The 15432-nt window shown below is 53.2% G+C and overlaps 6 protein-coding genes across 6 annotated transcripts; 3 read left to right on the plus strand and 3 right to left on the minus strand.

Moving 5' to 3' along the window:
- Window positions 1–1125: 1125 nt before the first annotated feature.
- On the plus strand, window positions 1126–2943 carry AB675_9669 (O-methylsterigmatocystin oxido; the record flags this gene model as incomplete). The annotated part of the gene is made up of 3 exons (XM_018150224.1): window positions 1126–1691; window positions 1842–2199; window positions 2251–2943. 3 exons carry the CDS (start codon window positions 1126–1128, stop codon window positions 2941–2943), a joined length of 1617 nt encoding a protein of 538 aa, XP_018002511.1.
- A 539-nt stretch (window positions 2944–3482) lies between these two features.
- On the plus strand, window positions 3483–3981 carry AB675_9670 (NADH dehydrogenase [ubiquinone] 1 alpha subcomplex subunit 12; the record flags this gene model as incomplete). The annotated part of the gene is made up of 3 exons (XM_018150226.1): window positions 3483–3542; window positions 3597–3701; window positions 3781–3981. The coding sequence occupies 3 exons, from the start codon at window positions 3483–3485 to the stop codon at window positions 3979–3981; spliced, it is 366 nt and encodes a 121-aa protein (XP_018002597.1).
- Window positions 3982–4434: 453 nt separating this feature from the next.
- AB675_9671 (Protein LTV1) lies at window positions 4435–5886 on the minus strand (the record flags this gene model as incomplete). The annotated part of the gene is made up of 1 exon (XM_018150227.1): window positions 4435–5886. The coding sequence occupies one exon, from the start codon at window positions 5884–5886 to the stop codon at window positions 4435–4437; it is 1452 nt and encodes a 483-aa protein (XP_018002233.1).
- Window positions 5887–6259: 373 nt separating this feature from the next.
- AB675_9672 (Large subunit GTPase 1) lies at window positions 6260–8235 on the plus strand (the record flags this gene model as incomplete). The annotated part of the gene is made up of 2 exons (XM_018150228.1): window positions 6260–7842; window positions 7893–8235. 2 exons carry the CDS (start codon window positions 6260–6262, stop codon window positions 8233–8235), a joined length of 1926 nt encoding a protein of 641 aa, XP_018002273.1.
- Window positions 8236–8616: 381 nt separating this feature from the next.
- On the minus strand, window positions 8617–9563 carry AB675_9673 (uncharacterized protein; the record flags this gene model as incomplete). The annotated part of the gene is made up of 2 exons (XM_018150229.1): window positions 8617–8955; window positions 9042–9563. The coding sequence occupies 2 exons, from the start codon at window positions 9561–9563 to the stop codon at window positions 8617–8619; spliced, it is 861 nt and encodes a 286-aa protein (XP_018002211.1).
- Window positions 9564–14203: 4640 nt separating this feature from the next.
- Window positions 14204–15223, minus strand: AB675_9674 (KIN17-like protein; the record flags this gene model as incomplete). The annotated part of the gene is made up of 1 exon (XM_018150230.1): window positions 14204–15223. The coding sequence occupies one exon, from the start codon at window positions 15221–15223 to the stop codon at window positions 14204–14206; it is 1020 nt and encodes a 339-aa protein (XP_018002385.1).
- Between the last annotated feature and the right edge of the window lie 209 nt (window positions 15224–15432).

Here is a 15432-nt window from a genome sequence, read left to right on the forward strand (position 1 = left end):
TCCTTTTGCTTCAACGATTAGGCACCGCACCTCACACTTGTGAGTGCGACGACTCATGAGAGAGGCAATGCTAGTCAGTGAATCATCCAATGAGCTGGACTTGCAAAACAGTCTGCCTCGTGCGTAAGGGGGCCCCATTGTGTAAGCAAGCGCCAGACATAACCCTTCTAAAACACAAATAAGGCAGCCATTCGCGCCAAGGCTCCGCATGCGTCGTACGAACACGAGCAGATATATCCCCTTCCGAGTGCTGCTGTCTGCGGTTGTGTCACACAGTGAATGTCGCTTGGTCTGTGACCTTGCATCCCGCAGCTCAGGCACGCACGCGCTTCGGCAACCGCAAGATACGGTGGATACGACTGCCATTTGCCGTGAAACTTGTTGCGAAAAGTGTAATGGGCATCCTTGATCGAAGATATGTATGAAGCCAGTGACCGGATACCTAACTTGTAACATAGGAGAACAGCACAAGGATAATCCCAGACCCAACACAACGAGGAAGTAGCGCTTTCCAATTTCGCGTGCCCAAGTGTGAAGCGAAGCGCGCGTTGGTCAACATGCTAAAATGCGAAGATGTCAGATCGCTATGTAATCACTCACGGGGAACACTGCATGCCTTTTTCGACTCTTTGACCGAAATGAACATACGAAGTAATGTCCGCATCTCCGGAAGAGTACTGCACTGACCAGACTGGGTGCAAGATTCAGGATTGACCTCTGCAAGAAGCAGGAATCCCTTGCAGGAACAATGGCTACCTGTGTGTCGGTGCCTGCCGGTGCACAGTATGCGCATTTGCTTTCAGCGTTCTGAACACGGTCTGCGGCCGCTGAGCCGCTCGTCATCTCGTGGGTTGGCGCACACTCAGGTCGAGATGGTGATCTTCAGCCATTGGCTGATGTCAAGATCCAGAAGCTGACCATAATGGAGCCTGCATTCCTAGCTGCCCGTGCCAGATGTGCAAGAGCTAGTGATGCGATCTCGAACACGGACAGGTGTGAGGGTGGCCTTGCTCCTTTCCAAGAGGGCCTGTTCACAATCCAATTGTAGAGTTTGCTGTACAAGTACTGTGCGAGACCGAGCTTCACCAGAGTCAGTCCAGCAGAGCCCTGCAACATCGAAGCATCATGTTCTCGTTGACACAAAGCCAGTTCGTTCTGGGCGGAGTTTTCGTCCTGGTTCTCGCTGTGGCTCAGACATTCTTACATGTCAGGAAAAGGTCCAAGTTGCCGCCGGGACCGGTTGGATTGCCAATTCTCGGGAACATCGCTTCGCTGCCACCTGCAGGACAACCAGAGTTCAGACATTGGCTGTCATTCAAGGAGAAATATGGTCCGATTTCTAGCATCACCGTCATGGGTCAGACCATTGTCATGGTCAATGATCTTGACGTCGCCACAGAGCTCCTTGATAAGCGAGCGACAAAGTACTCCAGCCGGCCGCAAATGTTCTTCGCAACCGTCACGTGCAAGCTGAAGGAGTGGCCTGGATTCCAGCCAAACATTCCAGAACTGCGGGAAACAAGAAAAGACATCCATAGTGTTGCAGGCACGACCAACGCACTGAGGAGAGCAGTAGTCTTCCAGGACGAGGAGATAACCAAGTTTATCGTTCGCTGCGCGAAGGACCCGGATTCTTGGAGAGAGAACCTGTCGAAGACCTTTTCGGCTATTGTCCTGTGGATAGGATATGGGTGAGTCACTTCCCAAACTTGGACCGGGAACGGAGCGAAGACTGAAGGTCTCGTGAGATCGTTCTCATGCTTTTGCCTCGCACTCCCGTTCCATGTCAACAGCTCTTGATTTTCCACACACGTCCCAAATCAAGCTAACAAAGTGTCTAGCTATAGAGCAGAACCTGAAGGGTTGGATCCACTTACATCCATCAACAAAGACTCTATCAGAGCTTTCAACCTGTGCACGGTCGCTGGAAAATGGGCTGTTGACATTTTCAACTGGATGCATTATATTCCGGAATGGGCGCCTGGCGGCGGATTCAAGAAGACTGGAAGGAAGTATGAACGAGCCATGGTAGATGCGCCAGCCATATCTGTGCGCTTCACCGCGGACCGGGTAGCACAGGGGCGAAGCGAGCCGTGTTTGATGTCCGATCTCTTGACGAAGCACAAAGAGATCTCAAAGGAAGAGTACTTTCGTCTGAACAAAGTTGGTGCTTCACTGACCGGCGGGGGAGCAGAGACAGTAAGTCCAGGAGGATGCTCGTTCGATTTGGATGTCGACTGACCTCTTCAGACTGTTGCCACTCTCTGTTGGTTCTTTGGATTCATGCTGAGTCGTCCCGAGATCCAGCGCAAGGCGCAGGAAGAGATCGACAGAGTCCTCGGTGACCGAATTCCAACTCTAGAAGACAGACCGCAACTTCCATATGTCAACGCCATCTGGAAGGAGGTTCGACGACACTCGCCAACTGGACCCCTAGCAATTCCTCATGCCACCTCTGAGGATGACTGGTACGAGGGCATGTATATTCCGAAGGGTGCCATGATCATTCCCAATGTCTGGGCCTTCTCGAATGACCCTGCGGTCTATCGCAATCCAAGAGAATTCAATCCGGAGAGATTCTTGGGTCCCAACCCGGAGCAGGAGCCAGAAAAGGCTGGAGCGTTTGGTTTCGGCCGCAGAGTCTGTCCAGGCAAAGCCCTCGCGGATCAAGGAGGCTGGTTGTTCATGGCCAAAGCTCTCTCCATGCTCTCCGTCGTCCCACCTGAAGGAGTCGAGCTGGACAGAACGGCATCGTTTCCGACACCAAAGGATGGCTTGACAAGTTTCCCAAATCTTGCACCACTGAGATTGGTGCCTCGGACTGAGAAGCACGCTGAACGCCTGGAGACGATCGGAGAGAAATACAAGGGTGAGAAGGGCGACGGTGCTGAAGCAATGAAGATCTGTGAAGAATATAAATGGAAGTTCGAGGACATGGATTGATGCAAGGGCACTGAGGTTGGACACAGAGCGTGGCTGCTGTCAGAGCGGGAGGCTCGAGATCGTGGTACAAAGGGTCTGATTGTGAAAGATGCCGTTCGTATGTTTGGTGGGCTGCGGTACGTGGATGGGAGTAATAAACGCAGTTGCAGCTTGATCAGCTTGTATGATTATCATGAGACCAAGACTCGATATTCTGCACAGGAGCAATCATTAGCTTAGCAGGTTGTTTTGAGGAGCAGAGCGCAGAAAGCGACAACGAAGAGCCTGGTGAAGCACCATTGCACAAGCCTGGGGCAAGGAAGGGACGATCAAGCCATGGCACACGCCGTCCCGCAGCAGGTGGTACCGTTGGTATATAAGACGAGGCAGGTCAGACTTAGACTGATGAGCTAAATCTTGGATTATCGTCATCCGGTCTCACCCCACTCACGTGACCCTTAACGTCGAACCTCCAATAACGGCGAGCTGCTCTGTTGTCGAGCTCTACACAGAGCACTTTGCGACTCGCAAAGCGCCACACTCACCTGTTCCGTCACAGGATGTCGACTATAACGCGCACACTGCGCAATCTGCGGCGAATTGGGGTTAAGCAGTATGCGGTACGCTACACAGAGTTCCACCTCGCGCGAACGTGCGACTGATGACATGACCAGATGCAAATGCTGTACATCGGCGACACCAGAGCCGGGACGCTGGTTGGCACCGACCGCATGGGCAACAAATTCTACGAGAACATAACCGAGGAGCTGCCATTACGGGTGAGCAGCTCTAACATCTCCCGTGAAGCGGAGAAAGAGATGTGAAATGTTACTGACAGCGAGGCCTGGCCTCTGGCAGACACGGTGGATCGAATACTCCAATCACGAGCTCGACGCCTCACACATCGACCCAGGCTGGCACGCATGGATCTCATACCTGGTCGACAAGCCCCCATCCGAAGACAGCATAATGAAGATCGGGCTGCGGCCGTGGGAGAGTCCAAACACAAGAATTAATTATACGCAGAGTCGGGGTGCTTATAAGCCTTATTCGACGTGAGCTCCACCTAACGATACCTGGTCAAGCAGATGGGGGTTTATCATGGTGGGAGACGTGCTGATCCGCGTGTGATGACAGGACGAAGCCGAAATATTCAGCGTGGGAACCGGTAGCGAAGGCGAGAGGTGCGCAGGCATCGGCGTAGATGGAGGGGACGAGGTGGGTTGATGAGGTTGAGAGACTGGGGGGCATACTACTAGCCGAGGGAGAAGAACGGCTGGTATACCTCAGCAATGGCAGGCGGTCTCATGTCGAGCTCGCGGGTGGAGCTCGACGAATGTTCCGCCGGCAAATCGAAGGACTGACAGAGAAGCATGTCCATAGCACGAAGACACACCACGTTGCATGCTGGTGTCTCGGATCTCGGATCGCTCACGGCAGTGCATGTCTTCAGTGGGCCACGTTTGCACAAGCACATCTTGTTACGTCTTACACGCCAGGAGGATTCTGCGGTCAAGTCTTCTGTGCCGCCGCCGCTCGCCGCGTGTACATCCTCGCCGGTCCCAGCTCAGCACGAACCTCGTCCAGCTGCTGCAAGCCAAACGCCTCGTTCCCATGCTTGCCCCTCTTCCCTTTGTTGCCTTTCCGTTTTCCGCCGCCGGGATTTGCTTTATTCCAGTCGCCAAGAAAGCCATCCATCATGCTGTCGAAGTCTTGCCGTACAGCGCCCTCGTCGGCGAAACTTGTAGTGGAGAGCTGTGACATCTTGGATTGGCCAGTCATGCCGGATGCGAGTGACATGCCGCCATCGACGTCTTCATCGAATTCGTCGCCCTCATCGACCGAGTACATCTTCTCGACCTTGTCGAATCTAGCGTCGAGCAGCTGCTGGCCATCGGTTCGTGCAAGGGAGGAGCTGGTCATGGAGTAAGCGGAAGGGTTTGTCAGGGCACCCTTTCGCTTCTTTTGACGGAGTGGTGTGCCGTTTAGCGTGTACAAGGATGGCGCTTGGTCTTGCACAGCAGACGCGGCTACTATTGATGCGGCTGCTGGTGGTGGTGCCTTTCGTGCGGCGGCTGCAGCATCTCGCTTGTGTTTAGCAAAATCGCGGAGCCAGTCGCCGTCTTCGGCCGCTGCTGCTTCGGCGCTCTCGATTGAGAACTCATTGCTGAGTGATATTGGGCCAGATGGGGACGGTTGTGATGTTGTGGGCTGCTCTGGCGCTTTTTCTGTAGCATCTGATTCCCAGCCCTCGTCATCTTCGCCGTAGTCGTACTCGAATTCGTCCAGACTCAGCTCGCCGTTCTTCCCATCGCGGCCCAAGCTACCAAACACATCGTCGTCGTCCTTCTCGTCTACATACGCATCATCTTCCAGCGCCTCAAGGACTTCTCTTAGTCTTGGATCCATGTCCGGCTGGAACCCAGCGATCTCGTCTGGCACATCTTGCTGGCTCTCGAGTTGCCGGCTCTTGCTTGTGGCGGTGTAGTTCGAATATGCGTACAGGCTTCTATCCACCAACGACGGAGCCTCGTCCTCGTCTGCTTCTTCATCGTCCTCGATAGTGGCCTGAGCTAATGCATCTTCGAGCCTCATCTGCTTCGCTTTACCCTTGCCTTTCGACTGAACCTTTGTGGGTATTGCGTCGATGTAGTGTGACTCTCCGGCGCCATTTCCGAGATCTCGCAGATGCTGCATGTAATCGTATTTTGTGTCGTCGAAGAAGACTCCATGTTCGGCGGCTTCTCCCTCGTTGTCCCGCATTGACTCGAGATCGACATCCTGCTCAAGATCGTCGATGTGAAGACCGCTGTCGATGAACGGCCTCTGCGACGACGTGGCGACCTCGCCCACAGGGAACAGTGCACGTTCGCCTTCATCGTGAATGAGAGGGTCGTCCTGCGACCGATACAGCAGTTTGTATGTCTGCGCATTCTTCTTGTCGATCCATTTCCTGCGAGGCATGTTTGAGGATGTTCGGGAGTGAGTGCGCCTGTCGGAAGGCTCTGCTGTTAGGATATGCAGGTACCTAGGTAGTTGTCGTTTCCTGAACCGTTCCAGATTCAAAAAAAGTTGAACGATTGCGGGGAAATTTTTTTGACTTGGAGTCAGTGACACACCCTTAGTATCTTAGGCGTCAGAGGCGCCCGTAAGGCTGGGACTAAGCGAGTGACGTCGGCGCCTAGAAGAATCTAGCGGTACCTGAGTCGTGCAATATCAATGTCGCCCCACCAGTACACAGATTTATCAGCCTTCAAGTACTGCCTCAAATCATTGCTTTCTACCGACCAAGCACTGCCAAAGCCCTCCTTGTCACTTCCTTACACAGCGCGGCAATATGGTGCTACCAAAGAGCAAGAACAGCGTCGGACTCGGCAACAGTCTTATGAATGATCGGTTTGGAAGAGGAAAAGGTTCAGATCGCAAGAAGGTCAGCAGCAACCAGGGCGTCGTCAGGACGAACCATGCCACCGGCGAGAGCTATGTTACAAACGCGGCCAAGGAGGCCTCCTGGGTCAAGATGAGGAGTGTCACTGAACAAGGCGCCCTCGACGAGTTCCTGTCCACAGCCGAATTGGCAGGCACAGATTTCACCGCAGAGAAGATGAACAGTGTCAAGATCATACACGCCGACCAGAGAAATCCATATCTCTTGTCAGCCACTGAGGAGCAGGGCGTCCGGAAGAAGCATGCGCGCAACAGAGGGAGGTTGACGGTGCCTCGAAGGCCCAAATGGGACGAGTCAACTACACCGCGCCAGCTGGACGAGATGGAACGAGCAAGTCTACTCGAGTGGAGAAGAGGACTGGCCGAGTTGCAGGAGAACGATGATCTGCTTATGACTCCCTTTGAGCGAAATATAGAGGTATGGAGGCAGTTATGGCGAGTCATAGAGCGCTCGGACTTGGTTGTACAAATAGTCGACGCTCGAAATCCACTGCTTTTCCGGAGCGAGGATCTGGAACGCTATGTCACCCAAGTCGACTCAGCCAAGCACAATCTCTTACTGGTCAACAAGACCGACATGATGACAAAACAGCAGAGACAGTCCTGGGCTGACTACTTTGTCGATAAGAAGATCAACTACAAGTTCTTCTCTGCCCACCTAGCCAAGGAGCTAAATGAGGAGCGGGACGGTCTGGACGAATTGATCGAGCGTGATGAACAACAAATTATACAGCAGTATGAACCCGAGAAAGACATGGTCAAGGATGTCCAGGATCTGAACTTGCAAGAGCAGGAACATTCGAAGAATATGCAAGAAGCAGAAGATGAGTCTGGTGACGCCGAAGAGGAGGTCGACGATGACGACGAAAAAACACGCATCCTTACGGTCGACGAGCTCGAGTCACTCTTTCTGGCCAACATACCCCCGGACAGCACATCAGACCGGAAAACGACGATCGGCCTTGTCGGCTATCCTAATGTTGGCAAATCATCCACGATCAACGCTCTGATCGGCGCAAAGAAAGTCTCAGTCTCAGCCACTCCGGGCAAGACCAAGCATTTCCAAACTATCCACCTCTCCGACAAAGTCATTCTGTGCGATTGTCCAGGTCTGGTATTCCCAAACTTCGCCACTACGAAAGCCGAGCTTGTCTGTGCCGGTGTGCTGCCCATCGATCAGCTTCGCGAATTCACCGGCCCTGCTGGCCTCGTGGCGAACAGAATACCACAGAGCTTCCTCGAGAATGTCTATGGCATGAAGATCAGCATCCGTGCCTCTGAAGAGGGCGGCACAGGTATTCCCACCGCATCAGAAGTGATGCGAGCATATGCTCGAGCGAGAGGATTTGCCACCACAGGCTACGGCCAGCCTGACGAGTCCCGAGCAGCACGTTACATCCTGAAGGACTACGTCAATGGCAAGCTTCTGTATTGCCACCCACCACCAGCTGATCCCGAGATCGATGGCCACGAGTTCAACCAAGACCTCTACGACTTCGCACACCTCCCTGCCAAGCGGCAAGCGTGCTCATCTCACATTCCGACGACTTGACGGAATCAGAGGTTGCGCCAGAGATCCCGTTACCGACAGCTACCCAGAAAGAGACTGGTGCTCGCTCGAAACAGCTGGACAAAGGCTTCTTCGGAGCGGGAGCGAGGAATGCAGGGCATGCCACCATGCCCTTCAATCACCAGTACACAGAGCAGGGAAAGCAGAAGCAGCTCTCGGGCCGAAAAGCGAAGACGATGGCGGCTCTGGAGAAAGGCATCGATCCGAGTGAGCTGAAAATGGATCAGAAGAAGCACTTCAAGCCCAGTAGGACAAAAGTGCGCAACCAAGGAGGTCCTAAGGATGATAGCGATTGATGGTGCTAGTTCCGTCTTGAGCATTACATGTTTGCGCATCGGACAGGCCCGACTATCAGACATGAAGGTCTCCCTGGCGTTGAGAAAGTTGAATGTACTATCAATATTACTGTGCCGGTGATTAGGTCTCGAGTGAGAGTCAATACCCACAACATATTTTGTTCATGCAATCTAGTTTCCTGGTGATAGTGAGCTCCTGGGCGTCTGAGGTTTGACACGATACATTTCGTCTCTAGTATGTACTGACAGGGCCCAACCGCGCAACGGGTCCGTGTTTCCCAACACCATGTGGTGATGGAGCGTGCGTATGAGAACCATTCGGCCCAGTCACAGCGGAAGGCAGTACATCTCTCAAAGTGGATGCGCGGCAGTTCGACGACCTCACAGCGTGTTCGTCACAGCCTGCACAATGCTCCCAGCATCCCCCTCGTCCAGCCCGTCCAACGTGTTCATATCCTTCTCACTCAAGTCAAACCCATAGACATCCGCATTCGCAACAATCCTCTCCGGTGTATCGCTCTTCGGTAGCGGCACCCAGCCCTTCTGCAGACAGTACCGGATCAATACTTGAGCGGTGGTCTTGTTGTGCTGCTTGGCCAGCTCCAGTAGTGTACTGTCGTTTGCCTTGTAATTGCGCACAAGTGGTGAGTATGCCTCGACGATGATCTTGTGGTTGTTGCAGTAGTCGACGATCTCGCGCTGTTGGCACCATGGATGGAGCTGTAGAGAGTCAGCAACCGCCACTCGAGAGAAGTCATCCAAGCGAAGAAGACCAGTGATCACGTTGAAGTAGGCAGACAACTCACCTCAATCTGATTAACATGCGGCGGCCACACCTCCTGCTTATACTCCTTCATCTCCTCAATATGCCCCACGCCCCAATTGCTCACCCCAATCGCCTTAGCCTTCCCTTCCTTCCATAACCGCTCCAACGCCAACCACATCTCCTTCCTTGCCTTCCCGCCCGCATTCGGACTGTGTATCAAGAACAAGTCCACATAACCAGACTCCGGATCCAGCTTCTGTACACTCTCAACACACTTCCGATAGCTACCGTCCACGCTACCCGCGGCACCAAGGATCTTGGTCGTGAGAAACACCTCGGAGCGCTTGAGGCCGGATTGAGTGACAGCGGCGCCGACTTCGGTCTCGTTGGCGTAGAACTGGGCTGTGTCGATGTGTCGGTAGCCGGCTTTGAGGGCGGTCAGGCAAGAGGCGACGCAGATGTTGGTGGGGGACTGGTACACGCCGAAGCCGAGGCGCGGAATTTGGAGGGGGGTGTTGAGGAGGGGGAGGGTGGATGTTATGGTGAGTTTTGAGGAGGACATGGTGATGGAGTGGTGAATGTGTTGTGGGAAGCTGCCTGAGACTCTGGAACACGGATGAGACTAAAAAGGCGAGTAGATGCTGGTCGGTGTCGATGGTGTTATTGTAAGCGCTTTTGAGTCGGGAGGTAGATCCGACCCGTTGCTCCAGAAATTCAGAGTCTTCGAATCGATCGTGTTGAGACAGCGATTTGCGGCAGTCAAGTCGAAGATTGTGCAAGAGGAGCGTTGTTGCCGGTCAGGTGGTGGAGGTAGGCAAAGATCGTGAAGGAACTATAGACAATGCAAAAGCGTCAGGATATGCTTGATATGCTGGGGCTTTCAGCCAGGTCTCCGGTGGATTAGTCGTGAATAGTGGAAGCGAAATTGCCGATATGTTGGATCTGGTGGTGGCAGGATCTTTACGCACGCCACTAAAGTATTTCCTAGTATGTGTGGTCTTGAACTGATGATATCACAAGAAATGCTATAGCACCATATGCAGTGCAATGATAGTGGGGGGAGAGCCCTGGAGAGTCACAGCGAAACCAGCCTAATCATCAACGTGTATTTTTGTCCATTGCAGGTACTGAGGTATTATTGAGAAACGAGTTCTGCCCGGAAGTTGCATTTCCGCTAGGACAATATCACTGCCGCTATTAGGTGCGTTATGGATCTAACGCTGGTTGCCCCAGACAGAAAGCTATCGCCAGAACGAGCCCGCTTGGCACCATGCTCCTTCTCATTCGACGTTCATAACAACACATTGCTAGCAACTTGCCGCAGTCGTACCTGCTGTGCTTCTCGCATCCTCTTCATTGTTGCGTGATCCATTCGCGCTCAAAGGCCTCGGCCGCGCAGTCGTGATAGTCGTTCATTCTCTTTTCACGAAATAATCCGGCTTCGTCGTCCGAGCAGAATAGAGGTCCAACCCAACCCCAACGACAACGCATTTACCATACGCTATCCAGTTTCCTGACTCTCAAGATGCAGGTCCTTCTCGCCTTATATCAGCCTGGCTGCGTCTCGAAATACTAAGGTTCTGGTACTAGTCCGCCAACCGACCCTCGCCCTTACTGATCCTGGTGGGCGCGGGACCAGGATGATCGGACTGGGACGCACCGGAACCTGCCTGCGTCCTGCCTCTGCTTTTGCCGGTATCGTTTGACAAAGGCGGATGACGGTGGTCTTGAGCAGCATCAGATTCTGCCACTGACGTCTTCCTGCCAACGTCAATTGCAGCATTGCTCTCGACGTCATCTTCACTGACAACTATCGCCATCACCTCAAACCTGAGCCATGATTTTCTGCGCATCGCCTCAAACCCCTTTCTAAATTTGACCAGGGATCGGTGCAAGCGCGTTTTCTGTTCCAGATCTTGGTAGAACAGATCCAAAACCCGGGCTGAACCCCAACTGTGTCCAGCAATAATGACCAGAAAACTGCGTGCGCACCAAGCTGCCTGGCCTTGCGACGTCCCTTTTCTTCTCTCGTGCTCCCGGCACGTGGCCCACCACCTCCAGAATCTCGTGCGCATTACCCCAGTCCGGATCAACTTGTCGTCTAACTCGTCCTCTGCAGTACGGGCATGCAACTCGGCCAAGGTGAGCAACGCACTTAGCCGCGCACGCTGGAGGTAGAAGGCCTCTGTACGCTTCTCTGCATTCCACTTCGCATAAGCCCACTGCCGCCTCAAAAGTGTAGCGACTTCTGCTGGGAGTTGCGCCCAGTGGTGATCCAACGTCATCGCCATGTACGTTCGTATCTTAGGCCAAAGATGGCTACGCGCCTTGGTTTTATATCGCCGCAGCGCTGAATCAACAGGGAAAGGGTGTACATCCGCCTCGGTCGCGCGACGTGTGGGCCGCAGAGTGTGATTTGTGAGAGGAAGAGAACACTGGCCTGATGACAGAAACTGGCGAATGAAGTCGTGCTTTACCCTGACGAGGTGTGCTTCTGCTGCCTGCTCAAGGCTAGAGGCTGCCGCGGTGAATGCAGGCCCCCCTGTTCGGCGGACACCACTACTGCTGGCCTGTCATGTCCAGGAAAGGCGCCTGAGCTTGGCCTCATTACCGGCGTGTTCGACATATTGTGTGATTGCTTAGGACTGTCTCTGGGTCGCAATTGCAGTGCTGCTGCGACGCAAGGTCTGGAATGTTGTAACTCGGCTCGAAAGCAATATGAACCTTTGATAAATTTACTGAAAGATAATTCGACTCTGGGGTACCGATGTTGGTGAGACTGATCGCGATGCTCACGAGCAGTGTGTGATAGAAGGCATTCTGGACACGATGGAATACTGATGCGGTTCTGGAGTCACTGCTGGCTTCCGTCCCAGGTGGGATAGACCTGGATTCGAAGCAGGAGCTACCAATGTTTGAGGTAATGGCGGAAGGAACCTGTGTCAACTCGACGACCGTCTCCAGGGCCACTGCCAAGACGTAACGCAGCTGTCGCTCGAGAGGATGCTACATGAGAGGAAGCGTCGACGAGCGCGAAGTACGAAGACGACAATGTCTGGTCCGGCAATTTTGTCTCCTGCCGCGGAAGGAGCTTGCAGGACAATTCGTTCTCTCGGGTGACCTCATTTTCGGCTTCTGCTGACTTCGAAGCAGACACCCTTATCGCGTCAATCGATATCACATCAATTCAATGTTGGCCAGGCTGAAACCTTCGAATCCAACACTCACACGATAAGACAATGCCGCTGCTTTACAACATCGAACCCGTGACAAGATGTACATCAAATGAAGCTTCACCCAACGACCCTACCAAGGCAGAGTGTTTCTTTTATCAGCAGCCTCGGTGTTGTTCCTTCTGATGCCAGATCCCCTCGACACAACGGAGCCGATCACAACAATTATTTACGTCCATGATGAGGAGCTACCCCGTTACAAGCAGGAACGCGCCTTCCGACTTCATGGTAGATCGCGCGCTCATGGCAGGCGCGTTCATGGTGGAGATGAAGATTCGCAGAGTTGCGGTACGTGAGTGGTGACAGGCGCTTGTCACAGAAGCTCGTTGGGAAAGCATTCAGCTCTACAGAATTTGCTTCCCCGTGTGCACGCGGTCCTACGCGAGATCACGTGTTCACACTTGTTGGACTGGGCGAGGAACGTTAAGCGTGGAACAGTAGAGCCGTACCTAGGTCACCTTTCAAGGTTATCTCTGGATTTCTTTCGTGGTCTGACCTCGGATTTTCCTTCGCGGCTCAGCCTCGGGTCTTCCTTCCTTACTTTCGGAGTGAACAAAGGAAGATAGGAACATTCTTCCATCATCGGCGCCTGAAGCTTTCGTGAGTATCTATCCAATGGTTCCACGGCTGGTTACGCCTGAGACGGATCCCTGTGACGGATACCAGTAGTAGCGAATGAAAAAGGTTGCATTGTGCAGAGTACGGAAGGTGTCACTGGTAAGCCTGAGCCTAAACGCCAGATGGCTGCAATGAGGAAGGCAGTAGTACAAGTGTACCTTCCGCAATGCTCACATACACTACAACCAATCTCTTTCATATAACGAGTGCCTCGAGTAGCCCGACAGCCGTCGGAGCGTGTCCTTCTGCTTCAGACCAATCAGTCGCCGAAATATTCTACCAGTACATTCCCAGATTTGTGGTTGGAAGCTTTCCTGCTGCACTGAAAGATATTCGGCCTCACCCGCGTGCAAGCCACAGCTTGGGACAGGCTCCAGAGTCTCGCTGGACGACGATAATGACGAACCCCAACTCAGCTCCGGCGGCTCAGGTGTGTCTGAAGGCTGTTGTTGCACATGCCATTCATGTATGCTCGCATCCTCACTCCAACTCAAAGCGCCGAGGACGCTACGAGGCTCTGGCTGAAGCTCCACTGGTTCGCCATGGGGGTCCGTATCGATCTGCACGTTTGTCGCTGATTTGGGTACAATTTGAGCTCTTTCCGAGGGGATGTTCGAGAGACATGACGTTTTGGGTCGCCTCTTTGGCATCTGCTTCCATTGTTAAGCAGTAGCGTACGATCTGACCAGTTGCTTATTCTTGGTAGATGTCGAACCTGTTCCTGGAGAGAAGAGAACGAATTTCATGCCGTTGCCCCGAGCTGTGACGCTCGGGAATGTTGCGCCGTGAATTTGCAACGTCGATTGCAAGAGCTTGATTCGGCAAGCAGCCGATTGAGACAGGGCCTCTTCTGGCAAGAGTAGACGAGCTCATCATCATGTAAATTTTCGGCGGGAGACTTGGGTAAGCGATTGTCGAATTAGATCATACGGCCTGCAGAACGGATTGTGCGTTTTGCTTCACTTTTGACGCCTCTGGACGACAGATCCGGATACTTCAAGCAGCGGGATGCACTTAAATCCACCTGGCGCAGTAGCTGAATGTATGGAGTTGTCGATTGTCATTGGCTTGAAAAGATGTTGCAGAACCTCAGTAAAGTCCATCTCGCAGTCGTCGTAGCATATTGAGTAGCAACAGAGATCTCTAGCCACTGACAAGGTTTAGCTGTTGATAAGCTACTATAGAAGAGACCTTAGTCATCATGGAGATCCGAATCTGGCAAACATCTCGTCCGGATCCAAATATTGGTGCAGCAAGTTGGTCGCACTAGCCACCAGTCGTACCTCCACCTGTTGTGCGATGAAGCTCCTAGGAGTAGTATGCCGCCCTCAAAGAGCAAAGTGGACGATGCTCAGGATACACGTTGTCGTTTGAATGCGCTTCCAGAGCTCTCTCTCAGTCTTTTCCTCTCAAGTTCCTCCTTCATGATTCGCTCTGCTTCGGACATCGGTTTCTGTATTTGCAGGGGATTTGCAGGCTTCTTTGCGCCGCCGAGTACGTTCTTCTTCGAGGCTGCCGCGAAGACGTTCTTTGGCTTCGACTGTGCTGCGCCAAACGAGAATCCTGGTTTGGCGGCGGCAGCCGGCTTTGAGGCTGATAGAGCCTCCTTGTCAGACTTGTCTGAAGCGTCATCTTTGTCCGTCAAGGGCGGACTAGGGGGCTTCTCGGGCTCTGATACTTTCTTTGCGGCGAAGCTCAGCACGACCTTCTCGCCATTATTGCGCTTGATACCTTCCGTTGCAGCGCCTTCGTCGCCCATATCTTCCACATCATCGTCCAGTCCATCTTCGAGATTTTGCTTGGCCTTCCTGATCTGTTCACGAATCATCCTCTGCTCTCTTTCCTCGTCGCCCTTTTCCATACGCTCCTTCTTCTTGACGGCCTCCTGCCGCCTTAGATTCTCTGGACTGTTGTCGATCCAGGCAATCGTCAGGCCACTGGCGCCGCCTACACCTTGCTCGGTCTTCTTCTCATCCTCCTCGACCCGAACGATACCGTTTCTGCCGAGATGCTTCGCAAACTCCGACAAGCTTGTCCACTTCGTAGCGTTCATGTGCATATGCTCCTTATTACTGATATACTCCTGGTAGAACTGATTCAAATTGACCTTCTTCTCCCCATGACCAGTGCGCAACAGCGTCAGAAAATCCCGCTCAAACTCGCGTGAGAACTCGTTGATGGCTTTGCGTGGGTCTTCGCCGATGACCTGCATGTTACGTACATGTGACTCGGAGGCGACGTGGCATTTGAAGCCGTTCTCATCGCGCATTTGCCGTTGACAGGCTTGACAGTACCATCGTAGACGCTGCAGGCCCTTCGCTTTCATCTGATTTGCGATGTGCTTGGTCGACCCGACCTCGGCGCGCGGCATGATGGCGGTGTGGTGGGCTGACAATAATTATCGAGAGGTCGAATGTGGACTCGGGGGTTATTAGGGCCGTAAAGAAGTGAGGCTGGTGGTGTTCGAGGAGACACAACGACACTTGGAGGAAGGTGGGATGAACGTGCCACGACACTGGTCACTGAGGCGGGATCCAAATGACACCAAAATCGGGTCATTTGAAAGTCACCGCGAGTAGA

This window comes from Cyphellophora attinorum (assembly GCF_001299255.1).
Source record: "Cyphellophora attinorum strain CBS 131958 chromosome Unknown Contig7, whole genome shotgun sequence".
Classification (NCBI taxonomy): Eukaryota; Fungi; Ascomycota; class Eurotiomycetes; order Chaetothyriales; family Cyphellophoraceae; genus Cyphellophora; species Cyphellophora attinorum.